At 35.7% G+C, this 13,393-nt stretch overlaps 1 protein-coding gene across 2 annotated transcripts in view; it reads right to left on the reverse strand.

Annotated features, from left to right (window-relative positions):
* The window catches only part of RB1CC1 (RB1 inducible coiled-coil 1), a 67,205-nt gene that overhangs the window by 14,987 nt on the left and 38,825 nt on the right, over positions 1–13,393 (reverse strand). For both annotated transcript variants that reach the window (XM_048286401.1, XM_048286400.1), the window contains exons 13-15: positions 12,534–12,637; positions 10,024–10,150; positions 1,943–3,858 (exon numbers count right to left, since the gene is read on the reverse strand). In XM_048286401.1, the coding sequence (XP_048142358.1) occupies positions 1,943–3,858; positions 10,024–10,150; positions 12,534–12,637 (2,147 nt within the window). The remainder of the gene's footprint in view (positions 1–1,942; positions 3,859–10,023; positions 10,151–12,533; positions 12,638–13,393) is intronic.

The following is a 13,393-nucleotide window of genomic DNA, read 5'->3' on the forward strand; positions in this document are numbered from 1 at the left end:
AGTCTTGCAGAAAACAACACCTATCTGGCAAACATATAGTCACATGCCAAATAAAAGTTGTTTTCTACCATTACAAGTTAACTGCTAAACAATGAGTGAGGATAACAAATCAACTCAAGTTACTGACACAGCTTAGGGTTTTAGGAATTCAAAAAATCAAACAACTAAACAGTGACTTTGAAATATTAGGACAGATTTACTTAACATGTATGCCCTTTGGAGATAAAACAATAGAATATCTTGATTCCTAGAGAAAAAAAACTAACAGCAGAATAAAGGCATAAAAACAAGCCTTAGGAGGCAAAATGTATTTCAATGTCACACTAAAAATTAAATTACTTGGCAGAACTTGTAACAAACTAACAGCATTTCTTTAGATTGAAGCAGATAGTATTTCTTTGAAATACATTCTGTTTTATCCAGTTTGGATAAGAATACATGCAGCTGTGCTCAAAAGTTCAAATTTAAGTGTAGGTGGATTTTAAAAAGTCTGATGACACAGCTACATCTTTTTCCTGTTGAGTCAAGTTCTTCAAATTTCTACAATGCGTTAATACACAGAAAAGGAAAAACACAGAATTTATCATTTTTCTTCCCATTTCACCATATATCATTAAGTAAATATTTTCTTCAATTAAGAAGGGCTGTTCTTAAGTTTCATTATATCCCGATCTTAATTCAAAGAAGCCATATTATCTTGATGCGTTTTTTCATACACTGACATGCAAACATAGACACTAAAACAACATCATATAACGATGGATTTGCGCCCATGTGAAAATCCTGAGGTAGCAGACAATTTCAGTGAAGCAGATATTCCCATTTCCCTTGGACTATGCTGTGGGACTCTGCATGACCACCCCTCTCCTACCTTTTTTTGTTTAACATTACATTGATATTCAAAAGTTAAAAGCTAACTGAAGTCTGTACTCATTTTTTGAAGTATTCTTGCTTTTATGCCGATTCTGTCCACCTTATTGATCTTTTCCCATTTCACATACCTGGTATAGCCTAATACCTGGGAAAAAGTTCCTCTATTAAAATGTTTTACAAACCAGATCTATCGGCTGCATTGATTCATACTACAAGAACATAAATGACAAATGCTAGCATTTAAAAAAAAAATTTGTTACTAAGCATTGGTCACATTAAAAAATTCTACTATTTCCATTCTATAACTTCATCATCTAGGCTGCTGGCAGGCATTACAAACTGCTAAGTACATAAGAGGACACAGAAAGAATAATTCTATGCATTCTTGGCAAGGGAAAAATGTATTTTTCTTTCTAAAATGGAAAATCTCTGCAGAAATTAATGAAGAAAAACAATGATGTTAGGACGTTCTTTAAGATTATGTTGCACCCTTGTGTTTCATTATGAAGCTCAAACGGAAGACCCTAAAATATGTACGTGGGGCAGCAAAGTCAATGGAAGTCCATGTAACCATGGCACAGTTCTCAGTCAATCCTGTATAAATTCCCACACAGGTTTTCATGCCACCAATATCACTAGCCTGGTGTACAGCTAGCCAGTAAAGAAAGTTATCAGGCTAACCTAAAAGCCAGCCACTGCATGTTCTCACAGTGCCAAGAGCAGAGCAAGGATGGGAAAGGAGAGAGGGGCTGAGACCAGCAAAATCAGAATTTCAAGTAACTTGCTATTGTGGAAACACTCCTTCAATGTAACATTAAAAGAATGAAATAGAACAAACCTTCACTGCTGTCTCAAAATAATACTGTGTTACATATTTTACAGTCTTTGAGATTAACTACAGCCATGGGAACATCACTACCTGGAAAATGAAAGTAACTTGTATAGAAACCAATACAGATAATCACTATTAAAATACAGAGGTTTTACTTACTGGATAGTGTGTCATGAATATACTACACTGACTACTTTAAAATACTAGGAAAACACAGTAACTTAATTCTTACAGTACCTCCGATTCACTTGCATCTCAAGTTGTTGTATTCTGTCCAAAAGCCCTTTTTCAGCTGCTTCCCTCTGTAATTCAAACTCTTTACAAGCAGTTTGTACTGCATCCTCTTTTTCACAATTGAGCTTCTGAATGAGCAACTGCCTGTCTTGCTCTTGGTTAGATACTAACAGTTCTTTCTCTTCCTTTAGCTTATGGATAATAGCTTCGTATTTTTCCTGCTGCTCACAGAGAGACAACTTTTCTGTTTTTTCCTTCTCTAGGGCACTCGTTTCCAACTCTAACTTACTTTGTAGTTCTGTTATTTGCTCTGAAAGTCTTTTTCCTGCCTCAGCAGTTTTTTGATGAAGAAGCGTTACTTTATTTAATTCAGTTCTAAGCAAATTTGATTCTTCTTCATATCTATTTACTAGCTCAGAAATACACTGATCTTTCTCAATTGTCATCAGAGTCCTTAGTTCTGATAAGCCCACTTGATATTCATCACTGCTAATTTGTATTTTATTGTTTAATTTATCTATCTCCTTTTTTAAGCTTTCAGTTTCCTTGTCAATTTGAGATCTTAAGGTCTCTTGTTGCTGGTTTCTGCTTTCTTCCAAAAGAAGCTTCATTTCATCAGTTTCTGCCTCTTTCAGGGCAAGTTCAACTTCTAATTTGCACCTCAAATCAGACAGATCTGAAACCTTGAGCTGTAACTCTTCTACTTGTTGTTGTTTCTCTTGCATAACTACTTCATGAGATTCCTGCATTTGTTCAAGTCTATGCTGGTTCTCTTTTTTTAATTTATCCAAACAGTCCTTGTGCTCAGCTACGACCTTCTCAAATTCCTGTAAATGCCTGGCTTGTAGGTTGCTTTCCAGTTCTTTTAAATGGCTTTGCTCTAAACTCTCAAGTTCTGCCCTCAGGAGTTGTAGTTTCTCCTTGTTTTCAACATGAAGTTTTTTCAAGTCTTCAAGTACTATTTCACGTGACTGTCTTAGTTCCTTAATTTCAGAATTTTGTGTCTCCATTTGGCATTCCAATTCAAGTAATTTCTGGTCTTTTTCATTCTGAAGGCAAACGACAGCTTCTTTCTCATTCTTTACTATTGCAAATTCATTGTTCTTAGTCTGAAGAACTTCCTCAAGGCCTAACAGGTCACCTTTTAACTTTTTGATTTTCTTTTTATTTTCTTCACCATCCTCCAATAATTTATTAATTTTAGTTTCATATTCACTTTTCAAACATTGTAATTCATTTTGATGTTTATCATTTAGTGTTTTTTCAAGTGAAAGTTTTACCTTCTCAATTGTATTTACTATTTCTAAGGAAGTACATTTTAAAGAATTAGAAAAGTCACACTGTTCTTTTTGTACAAGTGTTCTGAAATGGCAGAGATCTTCCTTTATACCTCTTAAATGTATCTTTGAGTCTTGAGCAATAACCCTACACTTCTCCACACAAACACTGAGAGAAGCATTTTCTGCTGAAACATCCTTTACACAAGAACTTGTATCTTGCATACGTCTACTGTCTATTGCATTGATAACTGAAGAATAAAGAGATTCCACCATCATTTCCGGGCTTTGTGGGTCACTTATTACATTAGGAGACACTGGATTTTCTTCTATTACAAATTCATTTACTGCTGACATAAAGTCAGATTCTGGACTTTCTGCTAATGAATCCAAGTCTAATGATCCTTGCTTAAGAGCTTGCTCCAAGTTCGGATGGGCAATGGTTTCAAAATCAAACGTATGAGCATCAATGCTGTCTGGAGACAATTCTTCTAATGGAGCTGGGGGACACACAGGAGGACACAGGGGACCCTGAAGACTGAGTGATGGAGGAGTTCTTGAAGAGGTAGCAATTGCGGTTCCTGTAGTACTTTCCATCCTTGGTGTGGTAGCAGATTGTGGCGATGCTTGACTATTGGAGGCCTACAAGTTATAAAGCAAGAAATAAACACTTGAAGTGATAAGCAAAACTGTTAATATTAAAAATTAATTTTAAATTATCAGGCAAAACAAGAACTTAAAAAAATCAGCCTTATTATTTGCAACAGTCCAAAATATGTACTACTAAAACTAAAGCAAAAATTGCAGAAAATCAGGGAGATTTCCATTAGGTTTCAGAAAAGCATCATTTGTAAACACCTAAATACTAAATGCTCACCTAGCCAGAACTCCTATGTAGAGCGCACCCAACTGTATCTTACCAGTCAGAAACAGGCTTTGGTTCCTAACAGCCTATTTATTTCAGTTTTCCTAATAATATTGTTACTAAAACATTTTTATTCTATTATTGCCAATACTATTAGTGAAAAAGCAGCCATTTTTAAAATACACAACTAAGGTTTACAAAATCTTTACTACAACAAAACTGTTGTCTACTAACATATCAAAAATATGTATCAATTGTTCTGCATGTGAATGTAGAACTAGTACAGTACAATGAAGGGCACATTCTAATTAAAAGCAACATTCTGACTTTTCAGAATGCAAGACACACAGCAATCACAGCCAGATTGGATTTTTTCCCCCTTCATGTGCTCCCATTGCTCCCAATTTTAGTCATTTTGCCTCTAAATCCTGGATATAACCAAAACTGATTCTGTAGCACCAGATCTTTCAATATTCACCTGCAAAGCTAATGGTTAGAATGATCACCCAGAATAATCCATGAGTAACAGCAGCTTGTGAATAAACATCAGTTAAAGCTTCTCCACCTTCATGGAACTGTCCCCAAGAAATTCTGATCAGTTGCAGTGATTTTGATTCTTAAAAGGCTAAAAACTTAATTAATTGGAAAATTGATTTGATTAGATAACACTTTAAATCTCATTATCATCAGTTATTGTTTAATACTATACCAATTATAAAACAAGATCTCCAGGACCAGTGCATACCCTGCTCTGACCTGCATGTTTGAAGATCAGTCTCTGGTATTTCAAAGACATCATACATTTCTATATATTTCTATATTGCCATGGAAATTATACTTCAAGAGAATTCTGCTGAAGTTTTATTTATCATAGCTATAATGGTTGTAACTCAGGCCAAGTTACCTGCACTTCTGTGCACCTGCAATTCAGTAAAACTCCATTCTGAAATGCTTTAAAAAAAAAAAATCAACATCAGCCTTAGAGACTATGCAAACAGCCCATGTTCTGGGATGTTCAAGCTTTCTGTATGTACCAAAACTCAATTTATCTTACAGCATGATGTATCTGAAAGATATATTCAGTTACAGATTTTCTTAACTTCACAATTTAATAGATTAAACACAGTAAATTTACTGCTTGCAAATTTTTTTTGACAGAACAAGCAAAGTGTATAAAGTCTTCATCCTTTACTACCTTTATAACTACCAGAACCAGGCACAAATAAATGACCAGCCTGTACTCCTTTAGTATCTTATGCTATCACTTATCATTTACAACAAGGAATATAAAAGCCCTAATGCCAACAATACACCTGTAGATTCCTAAGACAAAAACATAAACCTTAAGCTTCAGCAAGTGCAGAACACATCCCAGTGCAAGCCAAAAGCAATGTACAGTCTCAGCATCCACCAAGGATGCATTCCTGAAAAAGTTTGTAATAGGATGGATAGTGAAGCAATTTTTCCTAGGAAAATTACAGTGAAACACACACAGTTAAAATACATACGGCAAATATCTGTAACACACAGAATTAAGGCATAAGCACAGGATCATCAGGATCACAAACTGGAAGAGATGCAGAGTTTTCTGAATGTATCAGTGCTCTGAAAGACATCAGATGCATTGTCTATAACACCATAGCTCAACCAATACCTTGCTCTTCCATCCTTCATCACTAAGAACTTGTTTGATTTTATTCGTCTAAGAAACGTGACCATGTTGAAAAGAAACAGTTGCTGAACAAAAAGTCATGGGAATCTTTCTAGAAGAAAATTCCTCTAAGATGTTCAGTCTGAGTGCTGGAGATTTGTTGCTGGTGCTCTTCTTCAAAAAGCCAACACTGCCTCCAGCTGATAATTCTGTGATCCTGCTCGTGCCTCTTTCCCGAACCATCCATACTGCCTCAATGCATTTAAAATGTGTGTCTAGTGCTCTTTATTACGTTACTTTTTATTAAGGAAATTTCTGCCATCCATTGAATTTAGCCACTTGACTGGTGACAGTTAGTGGAGCTTGGCAATAAATGCTCAGCAACGGAACTCCAAAAAACCCAGAAGCGGCAGACTTTGATCTACTGCTGTATAAATTGCCATTTTTTTTGCTTTCTCGAGCTTTTACAGTGATTGTTACTCAAAAAGAGACCCCATCGTCCTCTGTACCATGCAAATGTTCTCTTAATGGAGATACAGCGTGTTTAACAATTCTCGCTGTGATTTAAGAAGAGTCTATTTCAGTTTCAACACTCATCTGTTTAGCAGAGTTGCATTTGCACCTCAGCTTCCCTAGCTTTTACATCTTTATGAATCTAAATCATACAATAATTTTGAAATACATTGTAAAAAAACCTTGTGGTCATTGTATAAAAAATATTGTATTTATGAAAAATGAACAGGACATGAGGCAAATAAAAAGAAATGCTCCTTTTTTAAATGATTCTATTAGCCAGGTTTAAGCATTTCCCTTGGGTTTAATTTCAGCTTGTTATTTATTTAAAAAACTTTCAAAAATAGATGTTGAAGGGTACTCTGTATGCTGATACATGCCTGGGTTCAAAGCATGCTTCAAGTGACAAGCATCTACCATTAATAAACTAGAGCTTTAATAGTAACAAAAACTAGCATCACAGCTATCAACAAGCACACACTAAAAAAAGCACTTCAAAGACTTTGAATATGGGAAAGTCCTACAGAAATCCATATGCAAATGAAAGATGGTGTCTACCAAATAAATTTTGGCAACCCTGCAGAATCATCCCAGCAGGTAAAGAGTAAGGACATACCATAAAGAAAAAAAAAATGTCACTCTGTGGAACAATAATGAACTCTGTTTCCTCATGACCTGGGGCTGTAACATGCTACATGCCTCAGCAGTGGCTGCTGTGAGCTCAGTGTCTAGCAAGTGTACCAGATCACTGCTTAGAGAAGAGTTAAACCTCACATTTTGAGTGGCTGAAACTATATAAAGACTTTGTTTACTGTTGCTCTTTCCCTGAGAAGCCTGTGCCTGCCATCTAGTCTGTTTCCAATCTACAGACAGCAATGTATGCACGTCATACACTAATTTCTGTAACAACAAAGGAAGAAGAGTCAAGAGCAAACAAGAAAAAAACAGAGATAGAAAAGCAGAACTAATTTCCAAGTTCTCAGGTACTGCAGGATTACATGCCTTGTTCTAATTATGTTACTACAAAAAACATAGGGAATGGGGCAATTCTCTGAAAGATTACATGCAGTGTTTCAATTTCAAACTCATCTAGAAGAAATGGTAGATTTATGATCTGATTTGAAGAGCCAGCTTCTAAGAAAAACTTTTAATACCAAAGGATTGCATATGTTAACTACCTACTAACATGGAGAAGACACCTGAATCATCTTACCCAAATCCTATGGGCACCTTAGCCTTCCCTGGACATCTTTAACTCAATTGCTGATCTGCTTAAACTTTGTATTATGAAAATAAGAGAGCACAGCAATATCTTTGATGTGAGGCTATTAAATTACAAAGAATAAGCAGAAAGTCTTAAAAATGAAAAGAGGTTTCAAAGTATTAACAAATTAAACAAATACCCACAACGTTGTCCTTTAACTACTCCAATGTAATACTAAAGTAAAAAATAATCATTAATGTTCTATGAACTTGAAAGCTGAAATAGTAAGAGTTATAGGGACACTTGGAAAGAAGTACTCAACACCCCCAGTAAGGTATTTGATCTCCTCTGACTTGTTCTTTGCTCGCTTGTCCGCAGTCACAACTTTTCACTCCTGCCTAAAGCAACTATTAAAAGACAGTTGCTGGAGCTGATGCAGTAGGATGAACTTCCATTTGACCAAGACAGAATTCAACTGCTGCACTACCAGCTACCCAGGGACACTATCCCAGTTCAATTTGAAGAATCAAGCTTCTGCTGCCACTAGTATGGAAAGGGAAACACTGTGGTTGAATGTGTGTCCTTGGTAGAGTACAAGAGTAATAATATGGGCAACACTCAACACCTGCACAGTTATTGCCAACTCTGCACCAAGTTGGGAGGATTTCTCAGTTCACACCCAGAACACGTGGCTGCAAGAAGATCTAGGCATCTTCAGGACAATTGTTACATGTTTGTTCATCCTTCTAATTATTTACTGTGAATTCCCAGCAATACCAAAGATAAAAAAAGGAACATTTTAAAAATTACTTCAGTAATTCAACACAGGCAAAAGTAGTATAATTTAAAACCACGCTTCTATATTATCTTAAGAGCAAAGCAACACAGAGAAAGACCTTGTGTTTTTCATCAAGTAGTAACAAGAACACTGTCTTTGAAAAGAAAAAAATCTCTGACAAATCTGTTTGCTCCAATTCTAAAAAGAGTTCAAATGAATCACTGAAATGACACACAGAGATGGGCATTTTCAAGATGACATCATGAATGGCCCAGCTTTGACTGTGCAATGCAATTTACTCTAAGAAAAGAGACAATTATCCAAATCTGTCTAAGCATCTGACATTTCTGTGTAAGTGAAGAATCCAAATTGGTCAAACCACAGCAAAAGAAAAGAGTGGGAAGAATATTTTCCTGATTTGGCAAACATCTTTTTCTGTACTGACACATACTGATGAAAATTTCTCAGATAAGCATGTCTGAACAAAGAAGGAGAAACTACGAATACGTTAAAAAGGCGTATTTCCTGTTTATTTTACAACAGTTATTATGCGTATTTTTAATTAAAACTTAAATTTCACACTCTTCTGACATTGCAAGCCTTAGTGAAAAAATTAATTCATCAGAACAACTGTCACTATCCTGGTTTCTTACAAGATAAATTTCAGGATAATCCATGATGGGAGCGAACTTCTATATTTTAGAGCAAGGTCTGTTGTAAGGGCACGTTCAGAAAATGCCAAGATTTCACAGAATTTCTTCATTTCCAGCAATTTCAATGGCTAATACAATGGTCAGGCCCTAATATTCTTATTCTTAATGGCTGTTCATTTGAAAAACAATCTTTATGAAGAGAGAAAATAGCTGGGAAATTACTTAAGTGACACACCTTTTCTATGTTACAGAACAAAGAGCAGTCCAGATTTCATATTTTACACAAATAAAAGATTTCCAATAAATCTCCTGTCCAAACCCCAGAGAAAAAAATAGAGAACTTCATGTCACTTGGTTTAAGCAGGAAACATGCCCATAATCTTAGCCGTTACATAAGATGCTTCCAGTCAGCCAAGTGCATACAATTTACACCATAGACCATTGCACAGCTCCCCCCAAAAACCTACTGATTTTCTACAGCAAAAGAAACCCAATTTGAAGCAGTCAACTTCACAAAAAACTTAAGCATTGCTAAATTCACCCAGAGTTTCCCAGAGAGAAGCCACAGTCAGAAGCTAAAAGGAACCTATTTGGTGTATTATGAAAGTTAGAGGCTGCATGCACAGAAGCAAAAATGATTGGCAGAAACAGTTTCTAGGGGAAGGAATCTGTTTGACAGGCAGTGAAACTAGGAAGAGATCTTTTTACCATCTGTTCCTTCTATACTCAAAAGAAAAAGACTGCACAACAGCCAACCAAAGCCCTAAAATCTTAACTGCTTGTGCCAAAAGGACCTAAGAAACAATGCAGAAATCTAGAGAAGTAACAAATTCACTGAATACAAACTAAAGCAATGAAGGCAGAATGCACACATACTGCAGACAAAAGATTTGAAAATGACAGAAAACAAAAATATAAACAGCGCAATTCTATTTCTACAGCATCTGTGGAATACAACTATCTGTTCAATATTCTTAGAATATTTACTAGTTCACAATTAGAAAGGAAACTTACGCAGTTAATCTTTACATCGGGAAAAACCAAGATGCATTCTAAAGTGTTTGATAAAACAGTATTATGAAAGTATTCTACTGTTTTAAATATAACATTATCTTTTTTATTGATAAAGAAAAGCAAAAATACCTTTTGTTCATTCAGCAGGTCTGTAATGGTTTGTGACATTTCATCCAAACTCTGTGCTGCCTTGACCAGGTTATGTAGAGCACGTACATGCTGGTGAAGAGGTTCAAAGTCACATAGTATGGGAACCCTTAAAAATAGTACAGGATTACTTTTTCCCCACATTGTTAGTTTAATATTCCAGTCTATTAAATTATTATGTGTATATTTCAACAACACTAAGCTTCCCTCTGTATAAGGTCTGTACTTAAGGTAAGATCTTAATTTCATTTATTTTATAAAGAAAAAAAAGTCTACTAAGACCCCCTGGTATTTGTGTTTAAAATTAAAAACTTGGGAGCTTTTAAGGAGTGCATAATAATAAACACAAAGATGAGCAAGTAATTCCAGTCTTTCCTCCCAATGAAAACATTTCCCAGTAGTACCTAGAGTTACAATGACAGCAACAGAAGTGATTAAATCTCTAATTGAAGCACTTGTGTTTGCAAATTGCTCTATTCTTGTCTCCAGTTGGATTCTCTCCAATCCAGCTCTTCCTTCGAAGAAGCAATTAATTCTCTACTATTTTATTTTCGTGATAGGTAACCTAAATTAAACGACCGATTAATGTGTCGTGATCACATTTCAAGTGCTGCAAGATAAGCTGAAAACATGAAGTAAGAGTTCATTTAAACAAACAATACAGTAAAAGCAGATTACACTTCAATGTATTCTGCACTCTCTATTCAATATATAGGGCAAGTGGTATCCAGTGTATTTTTGTAGAATTAAGATTTCTATTAATTGCTCAAACACATAATTTCAGAAGATTGAAGCACTAAGTAAATTAAAACATCATTTTAATTATGCAGCTGAGACATTCAGTGCTAATAGAAAAGGACTTTGTGCTGGGTCTCAGTTTTGCTTATTGCTTGCTCTTTACATGTTAAATGAAAATACCAAAGAAAGTTCTGCTCTCAAGTTTCTTCTGAGATCAGCATCTACCCAAGGTGTATGACAGCTTTTGCCCACTGGAGTTGCAAGCTCACCATTATCCTGTATTTTCACCAAATGCAACCCCAAGCCCAGAAACCACGAGGAATATGACATAATCCCACCTCTATTGCCATCAAGTGGAAAGCTATGTCACTACAATTCAAACCTGCTAAAACATCTTAGTCAGTGATTGGTTTTCTGACAAAAGCAGGGCAAAATTCTTCCTGAACTCAGTAAAAACCACCAGGAAGGTTGTAAAATTCTCACAAATCAAAACATCAAGCAAACATTAGGAAAAAGATCCTACAGTTGCACTTTTTTCCCCACAAAATTGATGAGGAGCAAGCCTAGGAGCACAAGAGAATTTAAAAGGGTAGATCAGCTATAACATGACCTATGGCAAATCCATTGTCAAGCTGACTAAGCTCACTACACTTGTTAACTCCACCAACACCACCATAAAGATAGACAGGAATTCTGAATAAAAAAAAAGAATGCCAGTCCAAAATACAGGTGAAAAAGCAGTGAATTCAGCTCGTGCCTTATGCACCAATAACAGGTATTAGGCTGACACTGTTGGTGAACCTGACAGATGGCAGCAAAGCATCGTCCTCTTGCATTTACCTTTGTAAATGCAATCCCAGCTTTTTGCCTTGGGGGCAAAAAAACCAAACCAAACCAAAAAAAAAGTAATCTCAGCAAATCTCTAACTGCAGATCTCTTTGAGGAGAAGGATGATGATACATGCAACATCTGAATGTGATCATACTGATAGATCTCCTCCTAGGCTGAACAGAACTTGCCACTGCCCATTTCTGGCCCATTATTTTAGTTGGTATTTCTCTCCCCCTTGACTGCTCTGAGTCTGGAACCTCAGGCTAACAGTCCAAGTTCCAGATAAGGAACTAATCCTGTAAATTGCTTATGAGACAAACCAGTAGCTTTCCTGTCTGCATATGCATGTCTGCCTCATTGTTGGGAAGTAAGAAACATATAAATAGAGCTTCTACTCAAAATGATGGATTTCCATAGAAAGCAGAGGCACTTAAGAGAATACACTTTTTAGTAAAATCAGTTTAGTAAAATCAGAGAAAAAGTAGTAATTGAATATAGAAGATCTCTGTGATCTCATGCTGAGCTAAAGACATTTATTTTATTTCCTCCAGAACACCACACAACAAAGAGCAAAAGAAAAAGGATCAAATCTCATTCTGATCTGACAAAACATAGTTATGAGTTTATTTCAGTTTAAAACTGATGATGTTTTTTTTTTTTGCTTTTAGCTATGAGGCAGCTCAAAGGAACACTCAAAATCCTTTATATCTCAATACAGAATAGATATGCACAAATCATCAGAGCATGAGTATATAATGTATCTGCATTAAGTCAGTGAAGATCACTGCTTAAGAATGGTAACAGATTAGAAAATACCCTTATCTGTTTTTATGGAAAATGACCTAAGGGGGTAGAAAACTGATGGGGATGGAACCCCCAGGAGAATTATTTCTGTAACACACAAAGTGTAAAAGGTGCTTTACCTGAGTAATGGCTGTACTTCTGAAGGACAGAAAGACTGCAAAAACTGCAAGTCACTCAATGAGATATCTGGAAGCTCACTGTCAAATCTGCGAGGTTTTCGTGTCTGCAAATAAGATATTAATTTACACATTGTTGTAAAGATAAGTATCAGATTACTAAAGAAGGATTTAAAAGAGCTTCATAAATAACACAGAAAAGTTAGCAGTAAACTGATCTCTTTCTCAAAAGATTTTTAATTTTTAAGAAACCATGTCTGGTCCTGTTCCCCTAAAAAAAAAACCCCTTACATTTGTAATGACTAACTATCCATAGTGCTTGGGCAGCAGTAGAATAGAGTATTTCAGTTGGAAGGGACCTACAATGAGTATCTAGTCCAACTTCCTCCCTATTACCAAGCTTCATAAACATTATGGACATGTTTATAAGTTAAGGGATAAGACATGGCACTGAAGATTTATTGCGCTGCTACACATACAAATATTAATTCAGTTCAGTATTTGAAACATTGAAATGAGGAGCATTCTTATTTTCCAAGTACCCTTTAAATAAAACACAGCTGAAAAGGAAAAGCTGAAAAGGTTAAAAAGGCAAAGTGAGATGGCAACATTAGAATCAGGGAGTTAGCTTGCTTCAATTAACCAAGCTATATCAAATCAAAGCTAACAGGCAATGCTGAATTACAATGCCCTCATGTTATCAGCCAATTATGAGACAAAAATGCTTTTCCACTCATCCAGTGATTATCAGAAAACATGGAAACCTTTTACTTGCTTTTACCAGCCAATTAATTTTATTGTTCTATTATTCACAAGGCAATTAGATGAACAAATTATTCCTCCTTGCTTCTTTTTTCTGACCA

This window comes from Corvus hawaiiensis, chromosome 26, assembly GCF_020740725.1.
Source record: "Corvus hawaiiensis isolate bCorHaw1 chromosome 26, bCorHaw1.pri.cur, whole genome shotgun sequence".
NCBI lineage: Eukaryota > Metazoa > Chordata > Aves > Passeriformes > Corvidae > Corvus > Corvus hawaiiensis.